Genomic DNA, 17474 nt, shown 5'->3' on the forward strand with positions numbered 1-17474 from the left:
TCGCACCTGCTGTGGGATTATATTTAGCCACGTCACATTAACAAAACTTCATCACCAAAAAGAAACAACAGACAATGAAAATGGGGCAGACCAGATTTATAAGTGAAAAAATCGAGAATTTCGAAACTACAGTCCTATCAATACAACATTTACCACATCCCTCTAAAGGCCAAATGTAACTCTGAGATCAGTTTGGCCTCACCTGTATATGTCGGATTTTGTTTTGTTTAACACTACAACAAAAGGAGATTGGTGATAAAAAAAACTTTGTATTTACTCTACATCAAATATCCAACTTCTGCATCAGGTCAAAACAACCAGTACCCATCTTCACAGGCAAGCCAAGGCAAATTCTAGATGATGGGGTCTCCAAGTTGTCAGTTAGAGCATGAGACGCGGCTTCAACTATAAACTTAGAAGCTGTCTCAAAGGACATCTTGAGGAACGGCGACAATGACTCAGAAATACTTCCATGTCTGCTCATTGGCCGGTATCCACCGGTGTGTGTCATATAGTCCGCAATCAGACTTAAATGTCGATAATCGATCTTAACTCCATAAATATCGAAAACTTGTGTCACCTCTCTTATAAGTGTTGCTCTGGCTGCTTCTACTCCATATGTCTTCAACATGGCATGAATATTGTTAGAATACAGACGACTTAGATCAAGATCATCTTGCATCTCCCAGATTGACTTAAAATCCTCTCCAGATGCCTTCACTGCCCAATAAGCACTGTCCTCTCCATCAGCCTGTTGTTTTTCCGCATCTCCCTTCTTTGGTTTTTTCTTATTGTCCCAAATTACAGTTTTTTCATCTGGATCATACTGTACTACTTTACATTGACTAATCTTGCCAGTCCTCTTGATGAATACCTTCTTTGCAGTTTTCTGGGCAATCTGTAAATTAATCAGGAAAAAGGAAATGATGAAAACATTGCAGAGAACAAGAACCAGTTTTTTTCATTTTCCACATCCAAGCATACATCTGCAGTGCCTCAGGGTTAAAGCAATACAACTATAGCACAACTAACGAATGCATAAGTTATAGGAGTTAGACGTTTAACAAGAAATGTGAAACTGAAGGGTGAAGAATTACCTGAGCTAGCAATACATGAGGTTCTGATGTAAATGTGAAGTGGACTTCAAACGACAATCCTTTAACTTCCATGTAGATAGCCCGACGTATTTTTTTGTCAGATAATAATTCTTCTATTGACTTATCAATTCCTTTTGATATTGCTCTGTCCTTCTTGCCACTTGATTTAGCTTCTGCCATAACTTCATCCACATTTTGTACATTAGAAGCATCATCCTTGTCATCAAAGTCATCAGTTTCCTCATCCTTTCTGGTGTCAATATCCTCAAGATGGTCTCCATCACTTTTTCCTTTTCCCAACCCCTCGTCTTCACCAGGGTCAACATCAGATTCATCCTCATAATCCATCTCATCTGAAGCTTGTTGCTTTCTCTTTTGTACATCTGAACCAAGATCATCTCCCTTGTCATAATCATCATCAGCATCATCATCATCAATTTCTTCTTGTGCTCTTGGACCAGAATCATCCTCATACGCTTCATTTGATTCTTCTGATCTTGAACTAGACATGAAATTTTTAATGCCACTAACTCTGGAAAGAAAGATGACATGATTTTCTATTGCATCCTCTAACTCCCTTAGAAACACAGTTTTGAGGGTTTCCTGTATGTCTCTTAATGACACAAACTCGGTATCTTTTAATTTCATTTTCAGCTTATAAATTCTAGCTTGATGTATTGAGAGTTGAACTTCCATACTCTCTATCAAATCTGCTACAGTTACCTTCTTCACGTTTGAAACTAAAGACACGACATCATGCCTGCAAGTGACACACAATAAATTAGTATCTGCTTGACACTTAAGCTGCTTGCATTATGCCAGGTTGATTAAAAAGGTAGTCTGGCAAAGATATGCTTAAGTTGGTTGCATTATGCCAATTGCCAACTTGGTGAAATAGGTGGTCTGCACATAGATGTGTGCAATAGTGCGTGTGGTGTGTCTAACCATCTCCTCACCATAGCCACGCACCCGCCTGTCCCACGTCCACTGATTCAGAAACCAAGAGATACACAAAGACACTAGTACATGCAAATCTCAATTTCAACGTTCAGAAACAGCATTATGTTACATCTTTCCTCGCTTGCAGCATAAAATTGGAGCAGAATACTTTTTTCAATTTAAGAAAATTTACATAAAAGTAATGCAGATGTGGCTCAAAATCCAACACTCTAAAAGGTAAAAGTTCTTTTCACTATAAAATTGCAATAACTCACTTGGATCTCCATTGCAAGAATGGGCACGTCAAGATGGGAGTCTTAATAACATCAGATGCAGTCATCAAAATCTCCTGGAGACGTGGAATCCCTAGTGTAACATTCATTTCCCCACGGCCAGCCAGATGAAATGTGTTGAGTCTGAAAATAAAATGCAAGCATCAAATGAGACATTGCCTTCCTGCTCAATCATGACATTGTGTCAACGAAGAAATTTTGATTTTAACTGTACTGTAACAGCACCTAGACATTAAAATCTGGAGCTATATCACCACCACACTTGCCAACTTTTTGAAGTAGAGCTGCCTCACTATAATATGATGCAACTTAGTCCACATGTAAACTTGCACATCATTGCATGAATTAAATGGTTACCAGCAGTCCCGTTCCCAACCAGGTTTTGGAAGTTGAACAAAGCTAAATGTATTGAGAAGGCAATCACTAGCACAGATGGTTGCAAATCATGAAATTACCTCACAACCAGTTCTCAACTTCTTAAAAGGTAAAGGCCCGTGTGAATTTATATAGAGACAATTGTAAGTACCTTTTACTATCTCTTGATACATTCATTTAACTGTTGTGGTGTCCTGCTAGGAGAAGTAAACTAGAGATTTTAAAGATTTTTTGTAAATTAAAATTATCATTGGAGTATAGAGTGGAGAGGGTAGGGTTAACTAACTCCTCTAATGACTGCAGATAACTTGGTCACAGCTTCTCTGAAAAGAGATTTTATCCACTACAAGAGCAGAAGACAGAAATGAACTTACGTCATTTGAGTTGATGGTTCACCTATGGACTGAGCAGCAATGACACCAACCGGTTCTCCTGATTGTGCAAGACTGGATAGATATTTTTGCTTCACCAACTCTATAAACTTGTCTTGAACCTTTCCAGTTACCTTCTTTCTCGCCTTGCGGCTTTTATTTAGGTGCTTGATTCCACTTGCTTTCTGGTTTTCCGATGAAAGGTCTCCTGCCTCTTGAATAAAGCGCCTTGCTTCTTCTTCAAGCCCCTCAGGCAATTTTTGGATGTAGCTATCAAATTGACGCCTATTTCGATATTTTTGGAGAATAGTTTCTTGATTCTGAACCATATAAATGCGGAGACATTTCTTAGTCTTTATCTACATTTAATCAACATCAGAAATTAAATAACTCAAGACCAGATTAAAAGGAGAACATAAAACAATTACATCTTCTAGGGCCTTGAAATTTTTGAGAAAGCTTGTCTGGTGCACATCAACACCATCTTCTCCATAGTAAAATTGGATGATGGAACCATCAGCATCACGAACAGTATAATCATAACAAACTTTTAGGCTCTCAAGATTTTTTATTAGACAACGTTGTAAATATCCACTGCGAGATGTTTTTACTGCAGTGTCAACTAACCTGTAGAAAATAAGCTGAGAGTTGGACAAAGCCATAGCAGACATCATACAGAATACTACTTTAAATTCAAGGTGCAATGCAAAAACAAAAACAACATATTCTATAGCAGTCTAGTGCACCAACACAAGTAAATATATAATGATATGATGCAAGGAAAGGGCTCGAACCACACCCAATATCACTTAAATTAATTTTTTGGGTTACTGATAAGCAAATTAATGAAGTCATTCTTCACATGCCAGAGAAAACCAAATCTCTGGTGATGAATGAAAGAAATATTGTGTGACACCCTGCACATGTTTCCTCACTGCTAGATGAATAGCAAACTAATCAGCAAGAGACTTCTGAACCTTACTGAAATATAAAAGGGCACTTCAAAGTATTTTAGACTTATTCTATAAATACACAGACAAAACAGCCTAAGTTCCAAATCAAAGGTTTAAGGAATAGCACAAATACATTTACCAACCAGGATTAACTGGATACTTTTGTAAAGGTGTCGTCCAAATATCCTGAATAAGCAACCAGCCCTGAGTAAAGCAGGACCAGCTCAATAAATTCTACATAAAGCTATGGACCAAGAGAAAAATTCCAGTACAAGGAGTTTCTACGGTGAGTGCAGTGGGACATGAGGGATTAATGATGCCTTTATGCGTGCACAAAAAAACATAGGCCAACTTGAGTCCACTGTGCTCAGCCCAGGGTGTAGCCAACCAACATGCAAACCCACCAGACTACTGTATTTTCTAAATCCAAAATGAAAGTAGCTCCCTGTCACCTCCCTTCGCCAATTCTTTGTCTAAATATTTCCCTTCTGCTCTTTGCTCCTTCCTATTTGCAGCATTTGCGTACTCAACAAGTGATTCTGATTTTTATATTATCTTCATTCCCATGGCATCAAATATCATTGATGAATCCACTCTCTTTCCATTTATCTTGTTCATCTCACATCGGGAGATTAGATTTTCACGCAGTGAAAAGAATTAAGCACCATGGAGCACCATTCCAGGAGAAGAGCTCTGGGGCAACTCCATTCTAGTAAATTAGCTGCTGTATATCGTAAGTTCAAAGAACCCAAATCTCTAGCAGGATGAGTATTATGAGTTTAATGAAAAATGATGCTATCCATGCCACAGAAAAGCAAGCTAAAGTTCCTGTAGTCTACACCTATAGAATACAACAGCAAGTCGTCTACAGTACAATTCTTGATACTTAAACTGATTAGTCCAAACCAAAAACATCACTACCAACAAGTTCACAGAAAAGTTGGGCTTACTGAAAATGACTAATGGCCCAGGACCAAACACACTTGATTCAAGACCCACAAAATACCTGAGCACTGTACAGTTAAATATAAATATTCCTGCCTGCTTTATGTGTACAACATTTGAATAAAATACGCAGAAAAGGAATGTGAGATTACATGTTTCATCAAGCAAACAGAAATTAATGTGGATCACAGTGATTAGCTAAGCAACTTAAGAAAATAGTTCCTATAAATAGAGAAATTCAAACAAGATAAATTACCCTTCACGACCAGCCATGCAATGGAAATAGTACTCCTGAGGTCGAAGACCTGTCAGAAAACGATCAGTAATAAAGCCTCCTGCTCTAGCCGTGAAATCCCAGGGTGGAAAGCAGGGCAAAGTCTTCCCAGAAACCATTCGTGGTACTCTTTTTCCTTCCAACTCTTGTTGCCCAAGATAGGCAGAGATTTGTTGGAAGTTCACCTGTCCAAATGGATAGAAATTACTATAGCAACTACTATGGACCATTGTAACAAATGAACAAGCCATCACCAAGAAGACATATATATATGGAATAAGAGAGCAGTGCACGTTCCATTCTGTAACCAAACGGCATACTGAAAACATCCAGAACAACAAAGCATCTCCAGCATGAAATATTGACTATGTAGAATATCTTAATTGCAGCATAAGAAAGAAAATTTTACAAAGTATAATTCTCAAAATGCATTTCTACAGATAAGTAAATTTAATCTTCTCACTATTTACTGCTACACTGCCACCACATGCATTTAACTAACGATGCAACTTATCTTCGGTTCTATTTTCAAGTCCCTCAATATTTCATATCCCATTCATTTATATTGTTAGCCAAATCTCCACCTTCCCTTCAGAAACCTCCCAAAGGTAACAACACAGCACTTCACATCCCTAGCCATTTTTTCAGTTCAGTATGAGCAACACCTACTGAAGAAAATAATGTTGCAAAGCACTTTTTGGAGGTTAGCTGATCAGGAAAGGAGCCAGGCAGGGAAATACCTCAGTATTTGACTGATTTAAGTGATTGTTCAGTTATCTCCTCAAGAAAGACCAAGGAATATGTTAAACTCAAAAATCACCTAGCCATTTTTTCAGTTCAGTATGAGCAACACCTACTGAAGAAAATAATGTTGCAAAGCACTTTTTGGAGGTTAGCTGATCAGGAAAGGAGCCAGGCAGGGAAATACCTCAGTATTTGGCTGATTTAAGTGATTGTTCAGTTATCTCCTCAAGAAAGACCAAGGAATATGTTAAACTCAAAAATCAGTAAGTACTGGGTTATCCACATCGCCACTTAGCAAAAGAAAATGAATCTTGATGTATCTAACAAAATCCTGAAATCCAGGAAACAAATGATGTGGGCAACACCTTTTCAATGATAAGAGAATCCTAAGGAGTCCAACTGATAGGGTCAAGAAGGTAATCTCAAAAGATATCTATATCTTATGCCATTCCGGTTGCTCATCAAAATCTGTTCTTACAAAAAATTATCAGCACGCATTGAAAATCAAAATCACCCTATTTTAAGTGAAACAACAATATTACTCTTGAAACCTCGTGCAAATTCCAGGCGACATGATTTAAATAAATCATATCAATGTATCAAGTCAATTGGAGTGGGAGATATGCCAAGTAAGATAACAACTGATGTTCAAGGACAACCCACAAAATGTGATGAGGAATAAATCTCTTTCCGAAAAGCTTCTCATGATCACTGAGGTTAACTCCAACTCACAAGACTTAATATTAACAATAGCTGCCTAGTCTTTTAATAGAAGATTGACTCTAACGGCTACAACTTTTATGAATGACGATCAGATTCCAACTTACCGTGCTACCCTTTGCACCCGTGGTTGTCATGACTGAGATGCAGTTCTTCGGGAAAGGTTTCAATAATCCTGCAGTCAGTAAATGTTTGAGGATCTGAGAACCTTCTCTAGTTAACCTATTTGTCAATTTATTTTTCATTTTCATGTCCAAAGCTCCCGTTGCAGATTCTCGGTCTCTGCATATGACTTTCTCAATTTCCAACTGCAACTCTTCATGGCCTAGGAAGCAAAAGAGAAAAATTTGATGAGTGTAAAATTTTTAATAAGCACCAAAAACAGAATGATAAATAAGTAATAAGCACTCATGGAAAGAGACCAACTCCCAAAATGGTACCCATCTATAAAACAGAAATGAGGTGGTCAAGCAACCCAAAAATAAAAAACATGTATGCAGATATTTATTAGGTAGAATTCCAGAGTGATGTTAGTTTTCGGTTGTGGTGATCTACAAGGTGGGTTGTTGGTTATACCATTAGCTTTCATGTAACTTTTATCTTCTTATGGCTGTTACTTTGAACTAGAGGAATGTGGTTAGGGAGTTTCGCAGTGTCTCTAGTTCCATCTGAAGTGCAGCGAAACCAGCTAGAGTTAATGCAGACTTCCGGCCTGATGTCTTCAACCAATTGCACTTGAAAAGAACAGAATTTCAAGAGTAAGGGTAACATTCCCTCACTGAACATGCATCTATACTTCTTTTCAGTTAAAATTGTCTTGACTTTGATGTCATATTTATAAAAAGTTGAGCAGTTCCCATCTCATTGTCTTCATGATTAGCATAATAAGGTTCTCGTTTCAAGTTATGAATCTCGTTAACAACACGTGTGCTGTCGTCTAAGCAATTTTATGAATGACCAATCCTCATGAAACAAACAGAAACCAGGGATCATTCCAGATGCAGAACTTTATCTTAACTCTATATCAGCACTACATCAGAACAGTCACGCCGAAGGCCAAATGCCAAGGAGATGGCCAGGCTTTTCTTAATGTAATCTTCTTTTGTCATGCAATACACAAAAGATACACAAGCCCATTTAAGAACACATTCAAGGTTAAATTGGTAACACCAAAAAATACTTGATATTCAACAAGGAAGCTACATCACATTTAAGGATTTTACGATATAATACCAATTTGCCCAGGTTTGAACTTAACAAAATCACAGTGAACCTCTTCACCAACATCTTCACCCTCAAGTTTCTCCTTCCTTTGGACATCGTAATGAGGTAATATAATAAGGTCGTCTACCCCACACGTGAATCCATGAATCTGAGGCAATGTATAAAGACATTAATTTCATCAATCAGCGCAGATACTCAAGAATACTTCAAAGGAACTCTGTAATTAAAATAAGAAACACCTGCAAAAAAATTGTAAATAGACGGCTGAGTGCAGAAAGCAAAATGCCTGCACTGTTAGATCCATAAAGCTCTTGTATTGTATGCACCAACCCAAATTTTCCAAACTGAGCCTTGTCAATAACACCACGCACAAGCTCATTCTTCCAAATTAACAAGTTATGCTCAGCATTCTGGTCTTCATCCTCCTCTCCATTTTTGTAACTGCTACCAGTGAAATAATTCTTTGGAACTTTCCCCTGGTTTTTAACAGTACAAGGTGCACAACCTCGGGTAATATGGTTCAATAATGCTGTAATAACCTAGAAAGGGCACAAGAAAATGATTATATTCCCACATATAAATCAACAGTTTTAGCTAAGTTAACTATATCTGTAATCCAGGCATTTTTTAATCATTCATGGACATCTAGACCGTATATCAGCGTGCAGAACTTTTAACCTGTTTTCCAGTCCAAAGAGGCTCTGGTTTCCATATTGAAGGCAGGACAGACTCCACGAGACCTTCAGAATCTACTAAAGAAACCTTTCTGGACTGCTTGCCTGCAAGTGAACCAGGCCCACCTGCAAACACGCCGGATCCATAAAGCAGCTGACTGAATTCGCTACGAGTTAGAAAGGTATTCTTCAATGTAAGGAGCACGGCACCTACAATGTGATCCTGGGTTGTTAAAGCACAAAAGAGAATAGTTAACCATGCAGCTGAAGAGATAGATTATCGAAAGAAAAATCATAAGATCAATAACCATCAAGAATTTCTGAGCGAAAAAATAACTGATAGTCAGTACTGATATGCATACCTGAATCAAGCCTCTCACAGTATCACCCTTAGTTGGAACAATATACTGCTCATTAGCATTTACAATGTTGTATGCTTCCGCACGAGAAATCTCATCTTGAGGAAAATGCACATTAATCTCATCACCATCAAAGTCAGCATTATAGGAGCTGAAGCCAATTTCAGAAAAGAGGTCAGTCCTGGATAGTAGATTATTAATGTAAAAGATACAAATAATAAAATAATATACAATAAATAAAGCAAACCTGCAATTGGCATAATGCATGCGAAGCGTTTTTTCTCCTTTTAATACACGAACAACATGAGCCATTATGCTCGGCTTGTGCAGTGTAGGCTGAAATACATAAAAAGGATCAAACTAAGTAGCAGCTAAGTGATATGGAGCAGCTTCATAATACATAGTTAACAAATACTCACCATGCAACATGATCTCAAATATAAGTGAAGAGAACATAGAACTAATTAGGGACAATGTCCAAAAAACTTCTTATAGAATGCATGTTCCAATCAACCATCAAAAATCACATTGAAGCCCTTCTTGAACAAATATTGCCATATTATCCTAATTATTTGATAGCATCAGTGCTTTCGGAGAATAACTAAAAATAATTGATAAGCAAACCATTGAGACAAGACATCACAGCAAGGCACACTGTCGACTCGTGTCACCCTGTACAAAACCGGCAGTTTAAGCCATAGAACTCCCATTAGCTGTTCGGGGATTACCAAAAGGCTTATGCAAATAAGGAAAATCAAAGTGCGAAGCATGCCCTTGTTCTCTCATTTTAGGATGAGAAGACAATTGTTTCTTCATTTTCAATAAAAAATACGTGTTTTCAGTTATAGGCAGGTTTTTGTGTGAAATGAGAATGTGTTTGGATTAGTTAATGAAATTGTGTTTTATATTGAATTGTGATGTCCAATAACATATTTTCAATGCGAATACATGTAAACAAGCATGTTCAATTTCACTTTAATTGCTGTTTCAAAAACTGAAAACTAGAAACGTAAACAAATGAATATGTATTCAAAGTCCAATCCAGGCCACTCACAGAACTGAATAATAAAAATTTTCTAAACAGTAAGTTCACAGACACTAACAGTGAAATATGAGACCCATATTTTAAGATTCCGTATAAAATCATTATTGCATTTATCTAAGACTGCTAAATTCATAATTTATTATAATGATCAAGGGAAAAGGTGCCCCAATTTGAACTTTAGAGACATGATGAGGTTACTATTATGCTGATTGAGAAATTAACAACTACCACTTCTTAATCTAAGTGAAATATATTTCAGACATAGATTAAATACGGATACAAATAAGATCATTGCTTGAATAGACCATTTCACATACCTGCCGATTTACAAGCACAATGTCCCCATCCTGCAGATGGCGATACACAAACTTCCCTTCGAACTCAAGCTCATTGATCTTCCCTGATTGTGAAACTAACCCTCTCGAAGAAGGCAATTTTCTAGATATTGCAACACGCATCTTTTTGCTTGATGGCAATTTCACAGTTGATACACTATCAACGTAAGTTGTAGCTCCAGGATGGATTTCTGGTCCATTAATTACAGCACCTCTTAATTTTCCAGCATTCCAAGGAGTAACCCTCTGTAATATATAGGGAATGACATAAGAACAACCTGATAAAGAATATATATCAAATGACTGTGATATGAAACACAAAGAAAGCAATCACTTATGTAACAAAGTGTCATACAGTGCCTCAGGAAAAGGTAGTCACATGTTTCTGTTATTATATTAGCGGGGTAGCTTCAGTGCTGTTGGATCTGCCCACCAGCACGGCAGCTAATTCATTGGGGGTAACTGAATAGGCCTAAAGGACATAAACGTAAGAGCGTTGCAAGAGTCTGAATTTTGTTCATCCTTCTGGGAAAGAAGTATCTTTCATTAAAACGTGGACTGGACTCAAATGGCGTGACCCCAATTTGAATGATAGAAGTTACTTTACCCATATAAACTCTTAAACCATACAGTAAATAGATATGGCATCCCAGTCCTTTCATACACAATAATAATCAGTGCTCAGATCAAAAGAATAGGGATAGTTTCCATTGAGGCCAAAAGGCATGACCTGGTTTACTTCCTTTCACCATGATCAGAATCCCAGATCCCAGCAAGGACCAACTTGCTTGCATTAAAAGCCACCAATGCAGCAGGCAGGGATTTTTTTCTCAACTATCAACCACATGGCATTTCAAATTTAGTTAATATTTGCGATAAACATATGAGCCCCATGCATGGCAAACAGAACAATGATGTATCATGGGAAGCCCTGACCATCAAAATGCATAGTTTTACTTCAAAAATTCCGCAGAGGCGCACCTGGAATCACGCATGCACCGCTTGCTCACTTCTAAGGAATTTTCTCATCCAAAATCTAAAGATAACTGTTTTTTCCACTGAAAATTATAGAAGTTCTGGGGCTTTGCAGGGAGACAGAGTTATCATAGAAAACTTAACCTTATAAATAAGCAATTTACTAAAAGACATTTATTCTAAAACAATGGATTTCTCATTTTTTTCAAAATTGCATCGTTTTTGTCTCTATTTTCAACGTTATTTCCATTTTTGTATCCACGATAGCAAAAAGACCAACAAATTTTTCTGTGTATGGTCTACGCAATTTCACTCTCAAATAGCATTATGCACAAAATAGTGATACAAATTTGCTGGTAATTCACAAAATTTTGATCCACACATTGAGTAAATACATATGAGACGGGCGGGCACATATCTGTTACATTACGGCACAATTTCATTATTAATCACATCCACTACAATAACCAAAGAATGTCATCTATTTGGTACACATTCATATAGGTGACAGTCTAAGACATTCTACATACTACAAAATAATGCAGAAGCAGATCTTGCATGTGTACCTCTGGATAGGTTAATCTTAAAGCAAAGTAAGGAGGAATTCCAATTTCATTGACTGCCAAGTAAGGGTCCGGAGATATAACAGACCGGCAGGCAAAATTAACCCTTTTGCCCATCATTTTCTGACGGAAAATACCCTCTTTCTTTTCAAGGAACTGACAAATTCCAGAAGTACCATCTTTTTGAGCTTGGCCTGCCATAATAATATAGAGAGGAACACAACTCAGAGCTAAGAAACCCAATTCTATTGCAACTAAAACCCATAGAACCAAAGTAGTAAGAAATTATGGTTCAACACAGGAAAAAGGAACCGTAAGGAAACAGAAATTGCATCTCATAGTGGAATAGATAACCAAGATTTATGACAGTTACCCAAGAAACAGCAGCAGTTCAGTTAATATCTGTACAAGAACCTCTTGGCTCTTGCCTACGGGATTTTGCTCCTAGAACAAACATACTAATTCCACGTATTTATTCAAGATAGGAAAACTGCTCAAAGACTTTGGCTTGGACAGGAAAGCTTAGCCAAAAAATATCAATATGAAAGTGACACTGAAATAACAACAAATTCACATTGTTTAAGAAGGATAAGAGCACCCATAAAAGATCCAGGGAAACGGGCTCACTATTTGCAGTTTTGCTATCGAATAAGACATTGATGGATAGTTGAAGATCCATCCAGCGATTGATAATCTTTGAACGCTCAGCATTGTTAACATGAGCATTTCCTAAAGCAATATTTGACTGCAGCACTTTCCCCAATAGAACCGTTTGAGGATGTTCCATCACCTGAAGGTAAAATCACACTAATGATTGCGGACACAAATCTTGCAGTCGAGAACACGCAACAAAAATATTAAGCTCAAATAGTCACATAATCCCCAACCCCCCACCTCCAAAAAAAAAAAAAAGCTTCAAAATAAACAGCCAGAACTACTAATGTGAATCTCTGGAAAATATTTGACATTTTATAAGAATGTTTTCTCTGTCTCTATAAACTCTAACTATATGACGACGAACAACGAAAAAGAGAGTGAAAGTCCGATTGTTGTAGAATAAAAATTTTATTTTAAAAGCAAACATGCAATCATGTTAAAAAATTAGCAAATACGAACAGATAGCATACTTTCAAGCTTGAAACAAAGATCATAGATGCAAGTCATATAAAACCTGTTGACGGGATGTTCTTTAACACTTACAGAATCACCGCCTTTGGCTGGAGGCCGGAATTTTATTGGGGGTACAAGAATAGACTCCAAGAAAAACATAGAGTAGCCAGCTACATTTCCAGAAAGTTTACATTGCTGCTGCTGAATATCACACATGTATGAGCAAAGAGGAGCTTCATTCTCCCACAAACGCCTCAGAATATCCCTAACCTATGATAAAATCAATAACAGATCAAATCATCGCAGCAAAAGCTATAAGGTTAAATAAGTGTAATAGAACACTGAGAATTAAGAGCTACTGAAGCCACCTCTGACGGTAAAAGAGGTCCTGAAAAATAATTATTTGTCTCCTCCAGACCCTGATTTCTTGCTTGATTTACACCTTTCTTGCTGGACTTTTTAGGGGTATCAGAGGCGGCAATAAAGGAATTTGCTTCAGCCGTCTCAGAATCATCCTTCCACGAATAGTCACTAGCGTTTACCACCTCAGATGAAGGCCTCTCCTCACCTCCCCCACTGTGTGCCACATCCAACCTGCTTCTTCGGATGGCATTTGATCGGAGCTGAGTATCAGATAGGCCACTCTGTATAACAGTAGACAATGAAGAATTAGAAACTACAACAAAACGTTAGCATAACGGAAAACAGTATAATTGTATCACTTCATCCATCAGACATCTTGATGAATACATGTAATTCTAATAAACTACTATTATTCTTCACAAGCAAACTTGGAGTTCCCCCTTGCCAGCCTTTTTGTTCAATCTGTTTTGCACTTGATACCTCCCACCGAGAGGTGAAAGGACTAAGAGATATATCTTTACATCTGTCATGCACTTTGCCACTTTGAATCTAGTTACAGGCAATGGAAAGCAGAATGATAAAATCAACAAGCTGCAAATCATTCTAATTCAAATGGTTGTGAGATCTCCAGACTGCATTTCTGGCAGAGAAACTTATTCTTTGTTCATTTTTGCTCCCACATACTTGTCAATTTCTACATGCACACGGGAAAAGAAGAAAAAACTGATAATTCCAAGTCACATTTGGAACTTGATTGACACAGTTCAAAGTTAAGCTTCAAGTAGGGCCACGAAAGTCAGCATAATGATTAATCATCTTACTTAGTTGCACCAAATAAAGATTTCAATGTTTTCACATTTCATTCTTTGGTTTACAACACCAAAAAACAGGTTCTTAAGCACAGACTTAAAGACGAAAAAGAAGTTTTGACATATTTAAGAATATGGACATAATAACATCCAAATAGTTCTAAATGGCTGTGAAATCTAAGAAGTAATTTGGATTGCGAGTAGGAAGGATATTCAAGCCGAGGCAGCTATTACAGTAGTACTACTCAGGATCTTAGAAGTAATAAGTTCAATTAGAGACCTTCCATGACACCTTAAATTCTCCAACATGACAGACCTCTAAGAAGTTTAATTAGAGTGTCTTTCAGGCTTAAGGGTTTTTCTTTGTTCATTCAGATCAAACATACCACATGAAACCATCCAAAAGTTGGTTTATTGAGCTTTGGGTTGTTGCATTCACAGTTCTTGCACTTCCTTCCTTTTTTCTTCAAAAACTCATTAAGAACAGACATAGCTTCAGTGAGCTGAGAAGAATCCCAGCATGCCTGACTATTTTGCTCATAGTGATTCTGATCACCAGATATTCCTGAAGAATGTGATGTATGGCTCCCTTGACTATCCTCCGGATCAACTATATCATCTGATAAGACCCAGTCCATATTTTTCTTGTCTTGTAAGTTTTGTCGCATACTCAACCTTTTTGCACCAACAATGTCACCCTTTACAATCAGTTCCAATTGAGAAACACAATTCTCCACCTGAGTCAAAAATACAATATTTCGAGGAGTGAAATGAAGTCGTAAAAGTAAGATTAGTACCATAAGTAAGATGGAAATTTCCACATTGGCTTACCTCTCGTCTGCTTGTTCGAAATTGAAAGCAATAGAAACATGTCTTGTTCAAAAGATTATTCAACGTATTAAATAGCAATGGGTTATAGGCCGGAGAAACAAGTTCAATGTGCCCACAATGCCCAGGACAGTGGTATGCACGCTGCCCACATGATTTACATCTGCATCGCACAGGCTATAACATGTCATATACGCATCAAAACTCCAGGCTAGTAGTATATTGTCATCAACAAAATCCTCCATTTAAAGGCATATACTTACGGAGAATTTTCATCAAGTGGCCCCATTGCAGGATCATAGAGTCCACCGGGAATTGGCTTCTCCAGTATGTCAAGCAAATTGGGATTCGTGATCTTAACAACACTGTGCCTCCTCACCTCTTCATCAGTCATGAACCCGAATCGCACCGCCTCCACAACCTCCGTTGAAGCCTAAATAAATAACAGCTAAATGTTAGAAACCAACTATCGAAACATTCAAAAAATAAAAATTATTGCCAACACTGGAATATATATCCCTAAATCCAAAAGAATATAAAGTTTTACTTTCTCCAAATATGTAATCATAGAAACAGGAATTATACAGAATTCACCTAAGTTGTGAAAAACAATCAAGTTAATGGAGGAGACAGACCATTAAAGGATTGGAATCGAACACAAAAAATAAACTAGGTAATGATGAAAATTGATAACCATCAATGACTCTGGAAATAAAGGAAACTGAAAAGTTTTCCAGAAACAGAAAAAGGCAAACTATATACTGGCGGATGAATTTCTCTCTCTCTCTCTCTCCTAACCGCTTGCACCCAGCCTTCGGATCGAATCCCCTTTTTACAACCCCCAGAGGTTGATTCCCACAAACACACACGGTATTTTTACTCTAATGTCCACACTTTTCCCAAACTCGACTTTAATTCTTCATTCTGAATCGTCGGTGCACTAGTTCAACCGCAAGCGTTTCCAGTACAAACTCTAGGGTTCTAATTCCATAATCCGAAAACTGCCTACTCTTTCCACATAATGTTTAATACTGACCAAAAAACCAAAAACTAAGCGTAATAGGAATAACATGTACTACTGTACCATGACTCGCCGGTGATTCCAAAAGCCGACCGCCTCCTTTCCCTTGGGCGTATGCGTCCTTTGCGGTGCTAGCCCTCTTTATTAGAGTGGAGAAGATGACTCAGAAGGCAGACCAGGGTTTTACAAAACCCTACAACTATATATTTTATATGTATGTATTTTTGGCCTATACAGTAACGGTTACTTTCCTCCTTTTTTCGGCCCTTTTTTTTTTTTTGGGAATTAATAGCTTTTATTTTCAATTTAAAGTTTTCTTTCCTCTAGAGCTAAAACCTTATTTTTTGTCCGTCAATACTAATATAAAAAGAAAATTCTCTTTATTCTGATACATAACGATTATTGACAACGTCATATTAATTTTTTGTAAAGCAAAAAGTACTTTTCATGATAAAATAATTAATTTATTTAATTTTTTAAAATTTATATTAATTGATAAATATTTTTTTAATACAATGTATTGATTAATATATTTCTTTTATTTATAATATATTTTAAAGCTTGAAAGTGTACTTATTATATGCACATAGGAACGACGTATCACAACCGTTAGTATAAAAAGAAAAATCCCTCACTCACAAAAAGTGGTTAATGACATCCCCGTACCAATTGTTTATTAACCCTTCATGATAAAATAATTAGCTTAGTCAATTTTTTAAATTTATATTAATTCATAGATTATGATTTGTTTATTTTATTGATGTAATGTAATAATTTATATATTTTATTTTTATTTATAATATATTTAAAAGAGCAAAAAATAATTTATTATTTACACATAAGAACGACGCGCCATAACAGCTAATAAATACAAAAAATAAAGCAACTCATAACACACAACTAACGATATGGGATGTCATCATACCAAATTTTAAAATACTAATTATACTATTAAATGTTTATTTTAATATAACTATTTATTTATTTTACAATGTCTTCGTCGTCTTTTAATCGTTAATATGCTGTCATATTAATCATTTGATCTGCTTTCAATTATATACTAATTTTATATTTTTCAAATTTATGTCATCTTTATGTGATTATTTATGCACGAATATTGTATGTCATAGCGACTAATTCATTATAATAAAGTATGTTACTATCAATGCTGAAAAATAATAAGAATTCACTATTAGTTCTTTGGTTATTAGTATTATTTTAAGTATATAATATAATTAACTAAATGTCAATTTAGTTTGAGGGATTAAGTGAACGGCGAGAAATGTGGATTTGAATCCCATTAAAAAAGGTGCATACCGTTTGCATTCATTTTTTGAATGTTTTTTTTGCGTTTTGTGGAAATAGAGAGAGAAAATAAAAAAAAAATAAGTGTGTGTTAGAGATAGTATGTATGTTTGAATTTGTTTTTGGAGATAATTTAAAATAAGTATTATATG

At 36.5% G+C, this 17474-nt stretch overlaps 1 protein-coding gene across 1 annotated transcript; it reads right to left on the minus strand.

The window, feature by feature from the left end:
• Nucleotides 1-70: 70 nt before the first annotated feature.
• Nucleotides 71-16229, minus strand: NRPA1 (nuclear RNA polymerase A1). Its single transcript, XM_011076902.3, has 21 exons — nucleotides 16081-16229; nucleotides 15260-15429; nucleotides 15000-15159; nucleotides 14555-14905; nucleotides 13365-13640; nucleotides 13087-13266; nucleotides 12514-12676; nucleotides 11890-12080; nucleotides 10331-10594; nucleotides 9216-9304; nucleotides 8972-9119; nucleotides 8614-8832; nucleotides 8175-8474; nucleotides 7945-8083; nucleotides 6819-7036; nucleotides 5230-5432; nucleotides 3504-3702; nucleotides 3079-3395; nucleotides 2312-2452; nucleotides 1098-1857; nucleotides 71-898 (listed from the first exon to the last, which is right to left on the minus strand). Exons 1-21 carry the CDS (start codon nucleotides 16081-16083, stop codon nucleotides 284-286), a joined length of 5106 nt encoding a protein of 1701 aa, XP_011075204.1. The 5' UTR covers nucleotides 16084-16229; the 3' UTR covers nucleotides 71-283.
• Nucleotides 16230-17474: the final 1245 nt, after the last annotated feature.

This window comes from Sesamum indicum, linkage group LG4 (assembly GCF_026168435.1).
Source record: "Sesamum indicum cultivar Baizhima isolate 11 linkage group LG4, ASM2616843v1, whole genome shotgun sequence".
NCBI lineage: Eukaryota > Viridiplantae > Streptophyta > Magnoliopsida > Lamiales > Pedaliaceae > Sesamum > Sesamum indicum.

Excerpts from the sequence above, each read along its gene's own strand:
- NRPA1 (XM_011076902.3), bottom strand. Across the intron at positions 5,433-6,818 it reads CGGGTGCAAAGGGTAGCACG|GTGAACTTCCAACAAATCTC; the intron begins GTAAGTTGGAAT and ends CCATTTGGACAG. Across the intron at positions 3,703-5,229 it reads TGCATGGCTGGTCGTGAAGG|GTTAGTTGACACTGCAGTAA; the intron begins GTAATTTATCTT and ends TATTTTCTACAG.